The sequence below is a fragment of the Chelonia mydas genome, chromosome 3, assembly GCF_015237465.2.
Source record: "Chelonia mydas isolate rCheMyd1 chromosome 3, rCheMyd1.pri.v2, whole genome shotgun sequence".
Lineage (NCBI taxonomy): Eukaryota > Metazoa > Chordata > Testudines > Cheloniidae > Chelonia > Chelonia mydas.
Window position 1 is genome coordinate 66,808,152 of NC_057851.1, and position 21,480 is coordinate 66,829,631.

Genomic DNA, 21,480 nt, shown 5'->3' on the forward strand with positions numbered 1-21,480 from the left:
TGCCCTTGTATTTACAATGTCACCAGAAAGCAAGAACAGGCATTTGCATGGCACTTTTGTATTACAAGGTATTCATTACAAAGCCACCATTCCAGAAGACATGCTTCCATGCTGATGACACTCGTTAAAAAAATAAGTGTTAATTAAATTTGTGACTGAACTCCTTGGGGAAGAATTCTATGTCCCTGCTCTGTTTTACCTGCATTCTGCCATATATTTCATGGTATAGCAGTCTCGGATGATGACTCAGCACAAGTTGTTCATTTTAAGAACAATTTCACTGCAGATCTGACAAAACGCAAATAAGGTACCAATGTGAGATTTCTAAAGACAGCTACAGCACTCGATCCAAGGTTTAAGAATCTGAAGTGCCTTCCAAAATCTGAGAGGGACGAGGTGTGGAGCATGCTTTCAGAAGTCTTAAAAAAGCAACACTCCGATGCGGAAACTACAGAACCGAAACCACCAAAAAAGAAAATCAATCTTCTGCTGGCGGCATCTGACTCAGATAATGAAAATGAACATGAGTCAGTCCGCACTGCTTTGGATTGTTATCGAGCACAACCCACCATCAGCATTAACACATGTCCTCTGGAATGGTGGTTGAAGCATGAAGGGACATATGAATCTTTAGCGCATATGGCACGTAAATATCTTGCAACGCCAGCTACAACAGTGCCATGTGAACATGTGTTCTCACTTTCAGGTGACGTTGTAAGTAAGAAGCGGGTAGCATTACCTCCTGCAAATGTAAACAAACTTGTCTGAGCGATTGGCTGAACAAAAAGTAGGGCTGAGTGGACTTGCAGACTCTAAAATTTTACATTGTTTTATTTTTGAATGCAATTGTTTTTTTTTTTTTACATAATTCTACATTTGTAAATTCAACTTTCACTATAAAGAGATTGCATTACAGTACTTGTACTGGTGAATTGAAAAATACGATTTCTTTTTTTTCTTTACAGTGCAAATATTTGTAATAAAAAAATAAATATGCTGTGAGCACTGTACACTTTGTATTCTGTGTTGTAATTGAAATTAATATATTTGAAAATGTAGAAAACATCCAAAAATATTTAAATAAATGGTATTTTATTATTAACAATGGATTAATCATGATTAATGTTTTAAATCGCTTGACAGCCCTAGTTTCTGTATGAACCCAGGGAGAGATATTCTCTGTCCTGAAAAAACTTGCTTTCTAATTTGAAACAAGCCACAACAATAGAAAGAAAGAGGAAGATAAGTGGTAATAAGATCATATGATCGCAGAGGTCAGGTACATGCACAACTTGATGGTTCCAAATCATTTTTTTTATTTTCAATCTCTATGAATAAAAGAATTCTCAACCATCCCAGACTATCTCACAATCTAGAGATCATCAGTTGTTTAGTTCCTTGTAGGCTTCAGAGCAGAGGAGGGTCTCAGAAAAATTTGAAAGTCCTAAGGATAGTGGCTTAATGGAACCAGTATCTGGACAGTATGTGGGGTGGTGGTGTGGAGAAGCAAAACCACTTTTCCAATTGAAAAAAAAAACAAAACAAGGGTTGTTTTGAACAGTCCTAGAATCAATATAGCTGAGCTTGAATGGTAAATTCGGCATGAAAACATCCCTTTTTAAGGAGGGGAGCCCTTCCCTGCTGCAGAGGAAGTTGATTTTGCAGCTTTAGAGAACTGCATGCTGAGCATGTGCAGCTGTTTTACACTAAGCCTGTAAAGTGGACATCAGAGGACAGTTGCTGTGCATGCTATGTGATGAAATAACTGTAAAGTGCGCAGAGCCAGAGGGCACTTTGTATGGTGTGCAGAAGAGAGCTCAGGTTATGAGCTCAACGTGCCTTCTGTGGCTGCAGAGAAAGACTCCCTCTCGCAGACCCCCCAGCTTAAAAATACCACTTAGTGTGATGCATGATTGCTGAAGTTCTACTTCTAACTGGTCATATATCACAGGCATTTTAGGAAAAGCAGAACTAGGAAGGTGCCTGTACTAGAGAGAGGAATACACATTCCTATTAGATGTGTATTTAAGTGGCAGAAAAAAATCTGCAATACACATTGTATTTGAGTAATAGTATGTGAACATGTACATTAAAATAGCACATTCACCCAAAGGAGCACGAATTAAGGTTGTGTGGTATTTTCTGCCTAAGTGCTTAACTGTGCACCATTATTTGATGGAGCTGTATTATACATTCGTAGCAGGACAATAGTTACCTTCTGTGCTTCCCTCAGTTTGTTCTTGCATGTACTTCTCAATCATCTGATGGATTGAGAACCAGTGCTTTGTGGATTTTTCTGTGTGCCGCTTCATACTATTGTCCAGACTAACCGACCAGCAGCTGGAAACATAGATGGGGGAGGGAAACGAAGATAATTATTATTTTCAGGCAGAAAACTGAGCGTGTAAGAGATTACGTAACAGGCATAACTAACCACTTAAGTTCACAACTTTGTCACTACCACCTGAAGAAGCACAACCAATGCCACCACTAGCATCAGGGCTTAGGTATTTTGCCAGTCAGAGCTGAAAATATTTTTTGACTGCCCTGCCCCCAAGAATGGCTGAGCTAACAAACACCAAACAACCAACATACAAATGTGGCACTCAGGGCAACAACCCTGACTAACATGGTGGCAGATAATAGGAAAACATGCTCTACATTCAGGGTGAGAGGTTTCAGAGTGGTAGCCATGTTAGTCTGTATCAGCAAAAACAACGAGGAGTCCTTGTGGCACCTTAGAGACTAACAACTTTATTTGGGTATAAGCTTTCGTGGGCTAGAACCCACTTCATCAGATGCATGGAGTGGAAAATACAGGAGCAGGTGTAAATATATGAAAAGATGGGCGTTGCCTTGGCATTTTTTTCTGTATTTATACCTGCTCCTGTATTTTCCAATCAATGCATCTGATGAAGTGGGTTCTAGCCCACGAAAGCTTATGCCCAAATAAATTTGTTAGTCTCTAAGGTGCCACAAGGGACTCCTCATTGTTTTTATTCAGGGTGAGGTGTAGTTCTGAAGATACTGCATTAAAACTAAGAGCTTAAGATATGGAGACAATGGTGCATGACACTCAAGAAAGAAATGACGAACAGTAGGGAACTGACAATTCTTACTTTAACTCCAGTCTACGCCACTGGATGATCAGCTGAGTGACCAAATCAAGATGTTTCCGCAAAGACAAAGTTCGACTTGCATTCTCCTCCCAGTCCTGAAAGAGAGAAATTCCTCTTTATGGAAGACGAGAACTCACCCTGGAGAAAGAGGCATTAAGCACAACAGAACATTCCCCCTCCATAACCACACAGGCTCGTGTCCCATGTATTTGTGACCAGCGCTGGATTTCACAAAAAGCTCTAAGTTGGTTTTATTATAGTACCAACACCTAGGTCACTGTCTCTTGCCACAACCAATGATTTTACCTGCAGGTGAGCTATTAAGTTGAGAAATTAAAATGGTTTCCTTTCCCCTCTTACCTGTGACTTTGCAAGCAGAATCTCTAAGCCATTCAGGAACTTTGAGAGAGGACTAGAGAGTGGGAAGCTACGGATTCTGTCCATCACAACCAACAGCTGCAACAAGAAAGACGTAAGTGACAGATGAAGTTTCCAGCTCAGAATAGTTGGTCAACCCACATGCAACACTTGAGTTTGAGCTAATCTACATTCAAACGACATCAGTGCTCCCCGTCTTTGAAAAAGAGAAAAACTTTTTATTTTAAAATGGCCTCTCCATTTTAGGATTTAGACCAGTGAAAGCCAATATTACACAACACATAAAAGCATCACACATGGCCCAACGATAAGAGCTTCAGCCAACATCAGGCTTATGGCACTTTGCACTGCTCTTCAGTGAGCGTAATGGACTAGCTCCAGAGGGAGTCGCATCAAATCCTACCAAAGTGAAGGGTTAGAGAAAGGAGAAGACCCTCACTGTTGAATAGAAGTTACTCTGGAAAACCTGGAGCCTTAAATGAACTTATACTGAACAAACATTGTCTTACAAAAAATTAGAATGAACTTTCAGGCTTTAGGATCTGTAAAACACAGCATATTACCTTTATACTTGAATTAAAGATAGCACGTGTTTACATGAACAAACTTATCAATGTTACATAACTGGATCATGTTGCTGACAGGTAGCTAACAAGCTACAAAATTATCCTAATTTACAAGGATATAACTATATTTTTACTGTAAAACATTAATTATTTCATAATAGCTAGGTAATTAGATTCTGATGTGTATCTACAAACACACACACTGGGGTGCATTACACAGACACCCCTGCCCACACCCCTATTTACCTTGAAAGTTTACTGTAATGCTCTCACCTGCATAAGTGCAGGGTGTTCAGGCCATTCTTGCAGTAACGTGTTTACTTCTTTAGTGAAGTTATCAAGTACAGGCTGGCACTGTCGAACTTGCTGAATATTAGGGTGCTGGTAAAAGTCATACGGGCCATCTTGTTGTATGACGAGATCTGAAGTCACTTCCTCAAAAAGTGTATTTTGGAGAAGTGTGCCAACTAAAAGCTGGCTGCCAAGAAGATAATCATTCATTTCAGCACCTAAGAAGCCAAAAAGGAAGAACTCATACATTCTCTGATCACTTTTTCATTCACCAGAAACCTACATGTTTCTTTGTATGCCTAGAGCATTATCCAAAACCTTAGGACATTGTGTCTTTTTCAAGTATGAGAACGTTTAAAGTATGAAGCAACGAAGCATGAATGCAGAAGGAAAAGGCTTAAAAATTCAGGTCTGTTGTTTTACCAGATCTTTGAACAGCAATAAATTAGCCTGATATACAGCATGCTCCCAAAAATGGTTTGTGGTTGAATGGACAGAGTGGCAGGTAACTAAGCAGTTCTACTCTGAGAAGTGATTAATATCATATCCTGGAGAGTCATGTATTATTGTTATAATTATTTCCATATCAAACATATTCAATTTCCAAGTAAAAACCATGTTATCCCCGCCCTCCCTTTTCTAGCCCCACAAACCCAGTTTAGGAAAGGAAAAATCAAGCTAAGTTTTGTTTCTTCCTCCCTCTGGTAATTAAAGCCTTTCCTATCCAAATTAAACCCACAGGGAAATCGGTGCAACCCCATTGTCTTTAACAGGGCTGCACAGATGCAAGAAATTGGAATGTCATCAGTTCAGTTGATGAATCACAGAAGGAATAAGATCCAGCTCACTCTTTCCAGTTGGCTCCACATGGCTGAAACGTGGAATGAATAAAGGCTGTAAAAATCTGACACAGAATTCAGAAGATAGGATTCTGAATACACACAGGGAACAGGTCTGTTAAAAGGTGTCATTTTTGAGAGATCACTTTTCAGGGCAGAGCCATGGTTAGTATCTTACACAATGCCAGAAAAACACTGGTCTAAGACAAAGTATACTTAATCTGAAACAACTGCAGGTAAAGCTTAGGCATTATCAACAACCTTAAGAATTAAAACGGTATGCCTGAAGTACGACTAACAGCCTTACCGATCAAGGGATAGAAGTGTGCCACTAGAGAAGCCCCAGTCTGATAGCAGGAAAGAAATGCACTGAAATAATGTTTAGCTTGATGTGGGGGCAGGCTCTGTTGATACCACAGGGATCGTGCGAAGTTTAGGCACAACTGCTGATGAATCATCATCACTGTTTGCATTGAACTCTGGGATAAGAGAGTTATTTCAGTGGCTACTGAATCCTCGGAGTCATCTTCATTTTCCATTTTTTCTTCTAGACTTGCCTGAGCTGTGATATCTTCAAAGTCCTGTAAGTCACATTAAAATAATAGTTAACTTTACCCTGCCTTTATGCTACATTTACTATTTGTATTGCACTAGTGACCAAAGGCCCCCTGTGCTCGGCACAGGTAGCAATGTTTACTATCCAATCTGAAAAAAAGACAAGTGACCTTAACAATGGGCTTTTTTTCACAGGGGCAGCAGGGGTCGATTTAGCAGGTCTAGTGAAGACCTGCTAAATTGATGGCAGAGCGCTCTCCGGTCAACCCCAGTACTCCTGCTCTCCGAGAAGAGTAAGGAAAGTCAACTGGAGAGCATCTCCTGTTGACGCAGCACAGTGAAGACACTGGGGTAAGCTGACTTATGCTACATCGACTCCAGCATGAAGACAAGCCCAATGAGAGAGAAGGGGAAGAGAGAAACAGTGAGAACATAGTTACACAGGCTAGCTACGTGCATAATCTGGTGGCTTCAAGCAATTTAAGGGAAAGGAAATAGGAAGCAGAAGTACTCTCTCTGGCAGACTCTTCAGGATCAGCAAGTCTTGCCAGATCACCATCAAGTTCTAGCATCTTACTATTGCATAATAAGTGTTCTCACTACATTTAGGAACTGCCTATAGTTCAGGGGTGGGCAAACTGTTTGGCCCAAGGGCCAGATTGGGGGTTGCAAAACTGTATGGAGGGCTGAGTAGGGAAGGCTGTGCCTCCCCAAACAGCCTGGCCCCTGCCCCCTAACAGCCCCCTCCCACTTCCTGCCCCCTGACTGCCCTGCCTCAGAATCCCCTACCCATCCAACCCCCCCCCCCCGCTCCTTGTCCCCTGACCGCCCCCTCCCGGGACACCCCCTGCCCCTAACCGCCCCCCTCAGGACCCCACCCCGCATCCAACCCCCCCGCTCCCTATCCACACTCCCGCCCTCTGACAGGCCCCTCTCCCCCCCCCACCCCCCCCCCCGGGATTCCCACGTCTATCCAACCCCCCCCCGTTCCCCATCTCCTGACCGCCCCCCTCGAACCTCTGCCCCATCCAACTGCTCCCTGTCCCCTGACTGCCCCCTATCCAACACCCCCACCCTCCTTACCATGCCGCCTAGAGCAGCAGGAGCTTGCAACCCCGCTGCCCAGCCAGAGCCAGCCACACCACTGCGCTGCGTGGCAGGAGCAGTGCGCCAGAGCACTGGCGGCGCGGCAAGCTGAGACTGCGGGGGAGGGGGAGACAGCAGGGCAGGGGCCAGAGGCTAGCCTCCCCGGCCGGGAGCTTAGGAGCCACGCAGGATGGTCCTGCGGGCCGTAGTTTGCCCACCTCTGCTGTAGTTTATTCATCTGAACAACAGTAGACTTTGGTTTCAGAGTAGCAGCCGTGTTACTCTGTATCCGCAATATGGCTAAGTCTATATTACAGCCTATGTCGGCATAATTTATGTCGTTGAGGATTATGTGAATAAACCAGTCCCTGAAGCAACATAAGTTACACTGACATAAGCTTCTCCAGCCAACAGAGCTTCTGTCGTTTGTGGAGGTGGTTTTATTATGTTGACAGGAGAGCTCTCTCCTGTCGGCATAGAGCGTCTTCACAAGACGCACTGCAGCAGCGCAGCTGAAAGTGTAGACATGGCCTTTAAATCCATAGACGACTGTCCACAAACTCAAAAGAACAAAATATTTTAACAGCACACATAGAGTGCGCCATTATCTCAAAATCCTTCCCACATTCTTCTCCTGGAGAAGAGAGAAACTGATTCATTTCTCCCTACGTAAGAACAAAGTTAGTTTTTTAAAACTGTACAGTACATCTTTCCATAAAGTATTATTCTTCTACCTTCTCATAGAGAGGGAATCTCCTCCTAAATTCTCTCTCTTCCTCCTCTTCCTCACTTCGCCCCGTTCCATGGCTCTTACTCCTGTATCTGTACAGACGACTTTCTTGCTCCTCCTGCTCCTGGGTGCAGCGCTCCTGTTCATCCCATTCGTTTATAATTGCCTGAAAAACCAGAACACTGTGAAAATTCTTCAGAAATTATAACACACACAAACCCCACTTGCCTCAGCATTGAGGCAATGTCTTTGTTTTTCACAGTATGCAATATTATTACATGTGTCCAAACCATGCTGAGTGAATGCTGTAGTAACATTTCACTTGTAAATTCCTGGAACACCACACCTATGACTACTGTATGAAAAAGATCATGCAAATATGGGCCAAATCCTACAGTTAGGGCCCTACCAAATTCGTGGCTGTGAAAAACATGTCACAGGCCATACAAATCAAACCTCCCCCATGAAATCTAGCTATTGGAGGGGAAGGGGAGAGTTAGGGTGCCCCAGCTCGGGGCTCCTACCCTGCATTGGACTCCAGCTGCTAGTCCCAGCTGGGCTGGGGAGGGATAGAACTTACTCTTCCCCTGCACAGCCACTCTTGGTGGGGAGATCAGACCCACCTCTGGAAGCAGTGCAGAAGTGAGGCTGTACCACCCTCACTCCTGTACTGAAGCAGCCCTGGAGCTTCCTGCAGCCGTACCTGAAGGTGGGTCTGATCTTCCTCAGAGAGCAGTCTTACAGGAGAAACGCAAGTCCTGTTCCTCCCCAGCCCAGCTGGGAGTCGGGCTTGGGGCTTCTGCCCCACGGCTCCTGTTGGGGCTCAGGGCGCCCAGGCTCCGGGCTTAAATGCCGGCAACTCCCGCCAGGGCTCCCACCCTGCAGCTTCTGCTCTCAGGGCTTCCACCCCGTGGCTTCTGCCAGGCCTGGGCTCAGGGCTTCTGCCTCATAGCTTCTGCCAGGGCTTGGGGCACCCATTTTTCCAGGGGTGCCCCAAATTGGCCAGGGTCCGTGGGCCCATGCGTTAATCCCCCACTGGCCGGGACTAGCAACTAGGAGCCTCCAGCCAGAGTGCTCCCAGCAGCATGCGGGAGATCAGACCCACCTCCACAAGCCTCCTCTAGCTGCAGGAAGCTCTGCGGCTCTGAAGGCAGCACAGCAGTGAGGGTAGCAATCCCATGACCCCCCTACAACAGTTTTGCAAGCCCCCCACTCCAACCCCATTTTGGATCAGGACTCCCATGATTACAACACAATGAAATTTCAAATGTAAACATCTGAAAACATGAAATTGACTTATTTTCAAATCCTATGGCTATGAAATTGACCAGAACGGACCTGAATTTGGTAGCCTCCTACCTATAGTCCTTACTGAATCCCTTATCAGAGGAAACCCCCCACTGAAATGAAAGGTAGGTTTTCATGGAGTAAGTACGGTAGGATTTGGTTTTATGTCTGAATATATGAATCATATTATCATAGCGCATTAAATGTAATTACCATTTTTAATTCTATGAAAAAATTGCTACTGTTAGACATGGTATGGAATGTTGTGTTACTTTGGAAGATTACCCAGCTGGTTCAGCAGGTGAGACCCATATCTAGGCATCACTGTTGAAAGCAAAGTTACACTGTACCTCTGGCATTTGGCTTTTAGAAGTATTTATTCCATTTACTCAGAAGACTTTACCTGACACAGATGCCTGAAAAGCTGCAGAGATTTCTGGTCCAGCTCTCCCTTAGACAATACATGGCATCGAAGATACAATAAGGCATTCACTAGCAGCTGTTCCTGAGTTGGGTATGAACTCTGAACCCTTTCATCAGACTCTCCTTCAGAGCGTTTCAGAGATAACTTTTTAAGGCCACAGAGGATGTTCATAGATTGCACTGAGCATAAAGTATCTGCATGTGAAAGGTAAGTGGGGAAGGTGGGGCCAACAGAAGGAAATGCCAACAAAGAGGTAACAAGGGTGTCAAGTTTGGCTGGACAGACAATACTACTGAGTGTTGCATAAACTTCAGAGGACACTAGTCTCATGCCATGCTGCAGCTGTAAAATGGCAGCTTGCAGTGGGGTGACAGCATCAGGGTACAAAGCATATTCTTCTGCCAAGTGTTTTCTAAATTGATGGTGAGATTCCTGCCAGGATGCTTCTTCATTTAGCAGGTTCTGTACTGCCTGGAGCGACTTAGGTCTATTTCCATGAAGGAACTGTAGAAGACGGGCTAAGAGATCCTGGACTGTGGAAAGTTGTGCAATGCTGGTGACATACTGGTGAACCTCCTGGTATAAGCAGTCATATGGCGGGACTTGGGGTCTGAAGGCCTGTTTTCTGGAAAGATTGTCTATTTGTTCCTTCAGCTGTTGCATTCTTTGGGGTAGAAGTCTATTAGGAAATAAAGATATTGACCAATTTTAGAAACATATTATAAACTTAACTATTCCATTAGGGTGCACAATAAGACTACAGTATATGAATCACCTAGGCTATGTGGTATTTCCTAAGAGACAGTAAAAAGTGCAGCTCTAGTGAAAGTGCCTTATGAAGCTTAGCCATTTAGAACTAGCTCTAATTCTAATTTCTAGTAACGAATTGTCAAAGCAGTTTGCATGTGCTGAAATGAGATCAGGGACTTTCGTTAACTTGGGAAAATTGTGAACAATGATTGCATGCTGGAGTTTGAGCCCATCTCTTGCGTACAGAAGGAGAGTTGCCTCTTGCCCATTAAAATTTCTTCCCCAGTTCCTCTGCTTAAGAAACACAAATTCTAGGAGTATCAGAGTACTTCACACCAGTATAAAGGTTCCTCACACTGGCATAGCTTATTCCTCTTCCCATATAGAGGTATACGGCATCTTTATATTGGTATAACTGCAACCCTCAGGGGTTGTACTACTTAAATTATACCAGTGTAGTTAAAACCATACAACTTATGTCTAGACAAGCCCTTAGGGTATGTCTGTACTGCAGCTGGGAAGTGTGATTCCTAGTGTGGGTAGACAAGACTTGTGCTAGCTTGCAGTGTGGACATTGCGATATGGGTGGCAGCTTGGGCCAGCCGTCTGAGCTTGGCCCCTGGGAGGGTTGGATGGGCTCAGACACTTATTTTTAGCATGCTAGTTTGAACTGAGCTAGTGCAAGCCTGCTGGGAATCATACCTTCCAGACACAGTGACCCACCATGAGTGATCACCAGCCTGAGTCAGGCATTTGTGCTCCACTAAATAGTTCCTATACGTGCCTTTACTATCCTGATATGCAAGTCTTTGTTCCAGAATCAACTATATCAGAGATCTCCAAACTGTGGGGCATGCCCCCCTTGGGGGGCACGGAGGAACATGAGGGGGGAGGCAAAGAGGGCCTGGGGCAGCCCCCTAGGGGGGCAGGGAGGGAGCACCACCCAGCTCCCAGCTCTGCTCCAGCCCCACCCCCAGCGCCATGCCTGGCCCCGGCCACAGCCGTGGCCCCGGCTTCACACCTGGCCAGCTGCCAGCCCCCACCACGGCCCAGCTGTGGCTCTGATCTCGCCCCCAGTCTCACCCCCTGGCCGTGGCTTTGTTCTTAGCCTTGCTCCTGGCCCCAGAACCACCCCCCGCTATGGCCCCAGCCTCAAGCCCCCTACCCCTGTCCACGTCCAGTCCCCTGTGAGCAACAGCCCCACTCCTGGCTCCAGCTCAGCGGGCAGCACAGATGGGGTGAGGCTGGACGCCACCCTCGAAAGTTTAGGGACCACTGAACTATATAAACAAAAATTATTTACAAAAAAGCAATACAAACAACATTACAATGCAACGGAAGTAATCCAGACACGTAAGCAGGTGCGACTCCCAAAGAATATCGCTGGCCTCTCCCAATCATCAACAAACTAGTTAAGTGCTTCTCCCATTACCTGATATGCGGATGAGTGAAACTGCGAATTGCTTCATCTTCAAGATCTTTTCCTGTATGTAACTGTGCTGACAGATTCAGTGTCTTCCATTTACACTGCAGGTGGTGTAACTAGTAAAGAACAAATTAAACAATTTTATGGTTTTATTTTAGGTAGCACACAAAGCACACCTTCCAGGAGATTTAAGAAAATATGACTGAGTAATCTAATAATGATATTCTAATATGGAGCTCATGCTTTTGCATCATTCACCTGTGCATAATTAAAATTAATTTCATGAACAAATGCGATGTATTCCAAAGTAGGAGTCAGCTTTAAAAAAGGGATAGAAAATCCACACTCACCTCCTCCTTGGCGTACTTGAGTTTGTATTCTCTTTTCACTGCAGGATCAAATCTAGTCTGTGGAAGCCACACTTGGATCTGCACCAAACCCATATGCACCCAGAGGCTACCTCGCCGAGCTGTCTCTGATAGGTCCTCAATTCCTTCTCCTTCCCCAAAGAACTGCTGCAAGCAGGTCAGCAAGAGACAGAGGACTTCTTTTGGCAGTACCTCCTGACCAGTGACATCCTTAAGTACTTTGAGAATGTACTGAAAAGCCACAGGGTCCTTGGAGGAGAGTTTATCACAGCGCTGTGAATATTCCTCTTGCAGGTCTACTGGAACCAGATCCTTCAGAGCCAAGAGCTGCCGACATAACATTACATCCTGGATTCTGGAATCTGTACACCTGAAGGAATAAGAATAAAAAGATATTGGCAGCCTGGTGAGTATAAGATTCTGTAATATTGCTGGTTTAGGTAAAAGATGTGTAAAGGAAGGACCTCAATAGTACCTAAATTCTGCCACGGAAGAAACAGACATGTTGGTCCACAAAACTGTGTTGACTTCTTGAAGCTGTTGTGCTCTCTCCATCCACTCTCCCAGTATCACATGGGATGAGGACAGAACAGGAAGGCCACTCGCATCCCACTGGCTTGTCTTGCTGCTGCTAGTTAGAATTTCAAAGAGGCACTTTGAGAAAACTGCTCGGTTCAAAACACCTGGGCCCTAAATTAAGAGATTACGAGATATGTAGTGTTAATAACATTTCCTCATTTATTTTAACGTTACACAAAGATAAGCTTTTTGAAAGGTTTTTTACCAAAACTACAAGATAATTGCTCACTTCAGCAAAACTATTAGAAAAAAATCAAATGGTGGAGCAACTCCAGATTTTAACACACACACAGCACGTGCTCACATTCACCTCTACCAGCTAACAAATGTCGGCAGCGGAACAGCTTGTCTTGTCTACACTAGAGTTTTAAAACATGTTCATTTCTAAAACTTGTTAGCAAAACTATTTTAAAAATAGACATTTTATTTTAGTTTAGCTATCCAATTATGTCACAAAACACAAACCTTCATAAAACGGTACATAGGGGATTTAGGCATTTTCCTTTCCTCTGCACCAGGTAGCGGCTTCCAGGTTAACCAGTACTCCGGATCTGTGGTTACAGTACTGTGCCAGAAGAATTCTAATACGCTACTGATCAGTTCTGACCACAGAAGAGACATTTCTTCATGGGATACCTAAAAGTGAGAGAGAAAAAAAAATTAAGTCTCCTAGGATAATTTACTGGCAGCGAAAGAAAATTATTATGCTAGAAACAAGAAAAAACACTGAATAGAATGTATGTGTGACATTCTTTTCTGATGGAGACAGGGCCGGCTCTACAGTTTTTGCCGCCCCAAGCAGTGAAAACAAACTGCCACCGCAGACGGCAAAAGGAAGAAGCTGCCGCCAATTTGCCGCCGTGGTGGGCGGAACAGAGAAGCTGCCGCCGAATTGCCGCCACGGCCAGAGGAACTGCCACCCCTTTCTAACTGCCGCCCCAAGCACCTGCTTGGAACACTGGTGCCTGCAGCTGGCCCTGGATGGAGATATTATCACCTTTAGTCTTTTATAGCACCATAGAGTGTGGTTTACATCTCTGAAAAAAATTATACTCCTAAACAATAGCTTCCCATCAGGTGTCTGTGCCCAGCAACAGCTTCCATTCTCTCCCTTCCCTGTGCGCGCGCGCACGCGCACACACACACACACACTGTTGTGAGGGATACACACACACACACTGTTGTGAGGGATAACTCCACAGGCCAAGTTTTCTGAACATAACCTCTGTTCTGTGACTGTGCAACTTTGCACAATGGTGCGCAGAGTTCCACAAGCCCAGAGAACAAATAAAGCCCTGTGACAATCTCACCAAAAATACTTGTTGAGAACTTGCTGGTGTATTGAAACCCAAGGGAGCTACGAACTCGCGCCACTGTTAAATTCTAACTTTTATTTAGCCTACCCTTTCTCCCAAGTAATAAAATGTGTTGGAATTATTACTTTGTAAACCTGTGAACTAGACACAGAAAAAATACTAGTGTTACAGATATTAACACTCATTCATGGAAGTTTGAACACAAACTTCTGCAAGCCTAAATTAAACTAAAACTTGTTCTTACCTTATTAAGATGTAACAAGTGCCACAGTCCATACAGATGTTGAGAGGCAGCTGGCGTCAGTTTAAGGCAAAAAGCTACATACTGACCTAGCTCTGAACACTTGTGTAGCTGTTGATTGCTGTTCTCCCTGTAGCTGAAGAAAAGACTATCAACAAAAAACTATGCTACAAAGTATGCAACTTGAATGCACAACTGAATGAGAAAAAGTAATGTCTTGACTGTAGCAAAGAGGTGTGAAACAGGATATTCCTAGGTTCAAAATCACTATGTGACACTTTTTCAGTGAGACCATAAACAAGTCATTTAGAGGCAATTTCACCCATCTCGTTTTACTGTTCTTTTATAAAAACATGACCTTCACTGAAATCCTAATGCTGTACTGAGTGCACCAGATTTTTTAGAAGCCCCATGAGGGAAGCTACTCTATAAACCTCATTTTCTCTGCAATGCAATAATACAGAGTTGCTTTCTTCAAAGAACTGGTAATCAGTCATAAAGCACACCTACATTTAGCCACTTGAAACAATGAAAATATTTAATTTAATTCAAACGGCCAACTATGTGTACACATTTTACTTGTTTTTTTTCTATATTCTGTTTGCACAAATTGCACTTGTAGATATGTCCATCTACACCATCCAATGAGCATATGGAGATGCTCATTTTGGACTGTAGATCTCTGGTTTCTCAAGCTCTTATTGAACTTTTTGCAGGAGCTCAAGAATATTACCATGAAGGCTTGACAGAGGATTGAGAATTAAAGGACTAATAAGCAGACTTAGGAAAAAAAATTACTTCCTAGTAGGACTCTTTATAAAACCGTGGGCTTTCTTCTGGTGCTGTCACAATCCATTCGACTGTCAATAAAGATTTCTTTTCATAGTCTAAATATATTATTCCAGGAGGCTTGAATAGCACAGTTATGCTATGCCTACATTGTAGACTAAGGGGGTGATTCCCCTGCTTGCACACACATACTTTTGCCAGCTCTCATCAAACTAGTGCAAAAATAAATAGCAGTGTAGCTGTAGCCGCTGAACCGTGCCTAGTACAAACCTGCCTGAAACCAGCGGGTATGTACTTGGCACTGCTCAGCCATGCCTCTGTTGCTGCTACCAGCACTACCACAGCTAGGCTGCTATTTATACTCGCGCTAGCTCAATGACAGCCAGCACGAGTATGTGTACCGGAGGAGGGCATCCCCCCCCCTCCGCCCCAGCTCATAATGTTGCCATAGCCTTAGTATAATCACGTCAATAAAAATCCCATGTCTGCCCAAGAGATGATGGGAAGCAAGCTAGTAAATATTCAAGTTTAAACAACTCCTTCGACATTTCACTTTGGCTCTAGGTCCCAAGAAATGTGGTTTTGCATAAAGATAAGAATGATATATGTTGATTTGTATGCAGAGGGATGTAGCACACTGATCCTCATAACTTTGCACAACAGATTCTAAATTTCATTCAGAAAACCTGCTCTTCACTCACCTTCTTAGGCAAGCCTTAGTTACACAATCTGCTGTCAGTTTGTACTGCCAGAGCACTGCCAAATACTCCATTGCGGGCCACAACTGAATCCTACTACAGAGCTGGATTAATGAGGCAGAATCCAACTGACTGGAGACAGTGTCTTCAGTATGAATCTCTTCTGAATGACCAAGCTTCACTCCTTCTGCTTTCAGGTGTGAACACTGTAAATTCACGAACGTCCTTAATTCACCTGTAAAATGGGGAATAAAGCACATGAATGCACATAAACATTTATTTATCAATTAACAGTCCAAGCAGCAAATCTGAAAGGAAGTGCTCATTCACACAGATACAAATGAGAAAGAGAAATATTTCTGGATGAAATAAACATACACTAGATGTTCTGACACTGTGCTTCTGACTGTATTTGATTGTCACATATAAGGCAAATTATTTACCTGGATTAACATCTTCTAAATGATTAGCTCTGAGAACCAGACCTGTGGCCTGCAGCAGTGCCTTCTTTATTTCCCATCCAGTGGCAGCAGTTTTCAGACAACAGATTTCGTCCTGCCATCTGCTTTCTCCAAAGGTAGGTCTCATCTCCAGGATGTTGAGTGCTTTGCTGAGTTCTTTCAACTGAGCAACAGACTCCACCACCAGTTTATCCTGCAAACGTAAAAAAAACCCAAGAAAAGATATTTAAACAATCATTAGTTTTTGTTTCAAAGGTTATAATGACATAATGAACATAATCAGTGGCCCACTAACATCATGCTCATGCTTTCTAAATTAAGAGTACTTGCACATGCAAAAGGTGTGCAACTTTATGCAAAACTTAACACCAATTCTTAATGCTTCATCTCCCTTATGTGTTCAATCCAACATTAAGAAGATGGATATGTTGAGATAAGTGACCAATCGATTAGTATTTAAGATTCAGTTTGTGTAAACTGGAAAAGGTAAAATAATTTTCACAACATTTTAATACTTCTATTTAACACGTTCATCTCTCACTGATAGTGAGGCATGTACCATGTGTTAACAATTGTATGACAGTCGGTTTACAAAGTCATGCCTGGAACCATCTACGCTGCATTGACATTAACTAGTTTACACTGTTAAGTCTCTCTACACCCTGCTTTGAAAATGTACCGTGGTGCTTTTCATATTAGCTCAATGCAATAATGCATTAGCTACTTATGGAAGTTTGGAAGGATGGACTCTCCTTCCTCAAGCAATTGAATACTAGTCAATGGAATGCAGAATATGCCTCGTAATCTAACAATTGAAGAGGTAGCATCACCTGTTGGATGGTTAAGTGCTGCCATATCTCTCTAAAGAAGTGGGGTGGGGAACATTTGAGAAGGCTGTAGGCAATTTTAAATGGCAGTTCTCTGAATCAGGGTTTCTTAAATTGGGTTGCCAGAATGTGTCAAAGGGTCTCGTAGGATGCTCAGTGAGGGGGAAGGAGGGCAGGGGTTGGATCCTGTCCCTGGTGGATGGATTGCAGAGCCCATCCCACGCTCACCCCGCAGGGGCAGTTCCTGCAGCTCCAGTCCCCTGGGGCTGGCTGGACTCAGCTTTCCGCTCCAGGCACTGTAACCTGGTGCATGGGATCCCAGTGCTGCTCAGGATTGGCCCAGTTGCCCCTTCATCATTATGACAATGGGCTGGCCAGCCCAGTTTTGGGCAGTGGTGCTGCAACCCTATTCGCCAAGATGCAATGTCACTTTCACAAATTTGGCCCAGCCCCCTGTCACAAGGGCTGGGCCAATCTGAGCAGTACTGTGATCCTGGAAGTCACAACAGAGCCAGGCCTAGCCAGCCCCAGGGACAGGTGCAGCAGGAGCCACCAATCTGGTACACCGAGAGTATTTATTTAATACTTATTTACTTCTTATTACATTACTGTGTATATTATATATTGTGATTAAGAAATATTTGGTAATCCACATGTTTTTTGTACTGAAGATATTTATAGGGTTGCAACAGGCCATCAAGGTTTACAAGGCCTGAACCCAAAAACATTGAAAGCCACTGCAAGTATCCTGATCATTGAGTACTATCAGTGTGAATAGTTTGGGTATATGAGCCATTTAGCTTCAAAGGAAGTGAGGATGAGGCAGAAATTAGATTGGATGAAGGCAGCCAAGTAGGAACCTCGGGTAAATTTTTTTAAAAGTACCCGACTTTCAAATCCCGCTTTCAAATATGATGTTGGCCCCAAAGCCCAAATTTTTAGAAGTACTTAGGCATTGCTGTGCACAGCGTTGTAATGTGTAACTTATTTGGGATCCTAAGTCTCATTTTCAAAAAGGATTTAGGTGCCTAAATCAGTAACACATGGCACAGAGGAGCACAGCAGTGCCTAACTACCTTTAAAAATCTGGGCTCAAGGGCCAGATTGTAAACCTAAAGATATAGACAGGTGCCTACCGGGATTGAAATCAATGGGAGTTAGGCACATTAGGTACTTATGAAAATCCTACCAAGCACCTATTTGAGTCTTTAGGTGCCTTCGTGCCTAAATACCTTCTTGCCTTTAGAAAGCTAAGACCTACTGACTTTCAGTAAAGTTAGGCTCCCAAGTGCCTACGTCACTTCTGAAAAGCGGATTTAACTTTACTTTTTAAGTTAATTCTTTCAGGAGTTTATCCTTTTATAGAAGACCTGGAGGTAAAATTCTCAACTAGGCTGAACACTAAAATCTACCAACACTGGTTTGGTTTGCAAAGGCATGGTGCAGTTCACACGGGGGGTGGACCTCCCTTGTTCTGCCTGGTCTGACATTCACAAATATCCAGGACTACTTTACAGCAGAAATATCTCCATACTCATGCAACACCCTAAACTATTCGTTAAAGAACTGCTACTCTGGACAATCCATCAACAATGTTGTTACTAATTTAGACAGCTGATACATTTCAGAAAGAAACTCATATTAAAAAAAATGTTAAAATTAGCATTAGTCATTCTTATGAATCCAGGGAAATAGGAGTGTCCATTTGCTGGCTTGGGAAATGAGTATAATAGTACAAGAACCCTACAGAGATTTGCTGCGAGCCTTAAGGAATGTTTGTAATATACTTCGATATACTTGGAAGCAAGGTGCTATCGTTGTCCAAAACATTCCGTTACAAATGGAATAATGTACCTTGAAAGGAAGAGGTCTCCCAAGAGACTTCTGCAGCTTCTTTACACCAATAGAAATACCAGCAGGACTGGCCAAACAGCTATGAATCTGCTGTGAAACAGACTGAATTTCCTTGGAAACCCTTCAAGTAGAAAGGAAAAAAGTTTTCAAAAAAGTTCAAGCGGGTAAAGGCAAAAGGACATGCAACAAGGAGAACAAGAGACTTATTTTTTTCTCCTATACTCCATTAAAAAATGGGTGCTGGACAAAATTACATACAGGCACATCTTCACTGAGGATGGGGCCAATGCTAAGAAACATCAAAGTTCCAAAACAAACACATTCAGCTAATACACTTGTATTTGCAGTGAGAGTGGAACATAAACATCAATACTTGTGTTTACAGAGTAAATGAAGCTCATCAGTTTTAGCTGGTGTATTTTAAAAAGAATGCTAACGTAACTGTTTAATATGGCCACATATGTAGCAAAGGGGCTGGGGGCGGGGAGCAACCCTTTCAATTAGTTGCATTATGAGTGAGCTAAACAACCTACTTGTGCTGCTCGTGTCCAGTCAGCATCTGAGGAATTCTGTTAATTAAATGCTTCACAACCCAGTGCCAGTGAAGCGATAGGAGTGCCAAGCCTGGAGAATCCACCGTCAGCGTGTCAGATGCTGCCCAAAACCGGTCACGCCACAGCAAGCAGTAGAAGATCTATAGGCAAGTCAGGAAAGTTATAGCCTTCCCATCTCTGAAGCCTGGCAAATTACAGTACATCTTGCATTGTAGTTGGGGCACCGATGTTCCTAACTCTGCTACTCTCATAATTAGACAATATTATGTTTTAAATCAAGAGATCTGTCCTCAACTGGTTTACCTATGTGTTCTAAAAATATTAGCAACTGTAGAATCCACTGATTCCCACCAGTGTAGGAAACAGAGCACAAAGCAAGATGGACCTCCTTCAAGGATTTTACAATCTAAATTAGAAATGGACAATTCAATTCAGACAACACACCAGATGAAGAAGATATAGCGTTAAAGCAACACAATTAGTACTGGGGATTGCCTTTAAAAGGCTGTGTTGCAAGAGGCTTTAAAACAGACTCTAGATGGAGGGGGAAACTGTTTGGTACGTCATGGGGGAAGGAATTCCAAGCACACAAAGTGGCACGGAAAAAGGAGAGAGGGCAAGAGAGAATGAAAGACACAAAGGTTATGTTAAAAGGGAGTTTGGGGGTGTCAGGTAGGTAGAAATGAGAGCAGAGATGTAAGAAGAAATAGATTTGTTCAGGTATGAGAGGAGGATGAGAAACCTGAACTTGATGTAGAAAGTGAGAAGAAGCCAGTGAAGGGATTTGAAGAGTGGCATGATCGATGTGGTGGGAGATTTTAACAAAAGCATTTTGAACTGTTTGAGGTGATAGGAAGAGATGATATAAAAGGAAGTAATGAAAGTATGTTGAAAACCTACATGTTATGTTAGAACAGTGGTGTTTAACCTGTGGCCTTCAGATCCCTAGGAGTCCACAGACTATGCTTACGAATTCCAAAGGCGTCCGCACCTCCATCTGAAACTTTTTAGGGGTCCACAAATGAAAAAAGGTTGAAAACCACTGTCTTAGAATAAAGAGTGGTGGATAATGGACACAACAGTTTACTATAAATCTGTAGATCAGCTTAACCCCTTATACCTGACACTATACAAACAATCACATTCCACATTCTAACCAAAACCCTGCCATTTATTTCAGTGTCCATGGGACTAAAAATAGAGAAGCTCCTCCAGAATTCTGGATCCTAAATAACTGTAGCAAGAGCAATTTAAAAACTCTACTCACCTCATGCACATTGTCATCTGTTAAGGTCACTTGAGAAGACTTCACCCAGTGCAACATAAAGGCATCCCAAAGTTCAAAGAAAGCAGCAAGATTGGCCACAATAGCATGTGGAAGAGAGTTATAACTCCCTGGATCTTGATTTAAAGAACAGAACAAAAAAAGGGGGTAAAAGTTACAATATTCCAATACCACAAAGTCACATAGAAGAGTTAATCTCTGGCCACCATATCTCACGGTTACAGTGGTCACCGCTTAAAAACTTTACGGTTTTTCCTTGCGTAACTACATATTTCCTTGGTATTTGCAGCATTCCCTATTACTTCTAAGTAGGTAGGATAGGGAATACTGCAAATATGGAGGCAACACTGGTCAGTCAACTAAAGGCAACTGTGAAGTGAAAGTCATGTTGTTACCGACTTTCTTCTGAGGTGGAATTCAAACTGTAAATGCATAAAATTGCAGGACTGAAACTAAGTTTTTCCTGATATAAAAAACCACTAGCCACAGACCCCCTCTCTTTCCCTTTATTACATGCAATTTAATTTCTTCTCTGCTTGGGGAGTTAAATACAGCCAGTGAGATCAAGTGCCACCAGCGGTGTAACGGTTTGTGTGTATGTTACACTGGGATAGCATTAGAAAGGGGAATTCTTCATATATAATCAATGATACCATGGCAAGAAATAAATTGTCAATTGGGGAAGTGACAGCCTCACAGATCAAAAAGGTAAGACCTAGCAGATTTGAGCTACATAGACCCTCCTCTCTTTTCATTTGTCATTCTACTTCTCATCTGGCTATCAAGTCAACTTATTGCAGTCTCTCAGTGATCCACAAGGACAATGGTCTTTAGACCACAGAACAAATGTAAGCTTTGATATTTAGTCCGTTTTTGCCCATGCATTCTCTGGAAAAGGACAAACAAAATTACATTAAACCTGCTCAATGCAGTTGGCTCAGCAAAAATACAGAATACATGATTAAAATATCTAGTAGGCAGAGTAAATGCCAATCTCTACCATACCGATTTTACAAAATGATGCTGTATTTAATAAAATAATTTTAATATCAACTTA

General features: G+C 43.0%; 1 protein-coding gene and 1 long non-coding RNA gene across 6 annotated transcripts in view; one reads left to right on the forward strand and one right to left on the reverse strand.

Annotated features, from left to right (window-relative positions):
- The window catches only part of MDN1 (midasin AAA ATPase 1), a 162,289-nt gene that overhangs the window by 39,114 nt on the left and 101,695 nt on the right, over positions 1–21,480 (reverse strand). For 4 of the 5 annotated variants that reach the window (XM_037894479.2, XM_043542661.1, XM_037894478.2 and 1 more), the window contains exons 53-69: positions 20,406–20,539; positions 19,118–19,278; positions 18,585–18,705; positions 15,886–16,096; positions 15,446–15,677; positions 13,959–14,091; positions 12,864–13,034; positions 12,295–12,509; positions 11,802–12,189; positions 11,458–11,567; positions 9,255–9,954; positions 7,569–7,730; positions 5,501–5,774; positions 4,337–4,572; positions 3,480–3,575; positions 3,120–3,214; positions 2,216–2,340 (exon numbers count right to left, since the gene is read on the reverse strand). In XM_037894479.2, coding sequence (XP_037750407.1) covers positions 2,216–2,340; positions 3,120–3,214; positions 3,480–3,575; positions 4,337–4,572; positions 5,501–5,774; positions 7,569–7,730; positions 9,255–9,954; positions 11,458–11,567; positions 11,802–12,189; positions 12,295–12,509; positions 12,864–13,034; positions 13,959–14,091; positions 15,446–15,677; positions 15,886–16,096; positions 18,585–18,705; positions 19,118–19,278; positions 20,406–20,539 — 3,564 coding nt within the window. The remainder of the gene's footprint in view (positions 1–2,215; positions 2,341–3,119; positions 3,215–3,479; positions 3,576–4,336; positions 4,573–5,500; positions 5,775–7,568; positions 7,731–9,254; positions 9,955–11,457; positions 11,568–11,801; positions 12,190–12,294; positions 12,510–12,863; positions 13,035–13,958; positions 14,092–15,445; positions 15,678–15,885; positions 16,097–18,584; positions 18,706–19,117; positions 19,279–20,405; positions 20,540–21,480) is intronic. The other variant, XM_037894480.2, reaches the window with a different exon arrangement.
- On the forward strand, positions 11,837–15,447 carry LOC122464997. The gene is made up of 3 exons (XR_006289489.1): positions 11,837–11,976; positions 12,114–12,225; positions 14,672–15,447. It is a non-coding gene; the product is annotated as an uncharacterized LOC122464997 (long non-coding RNA).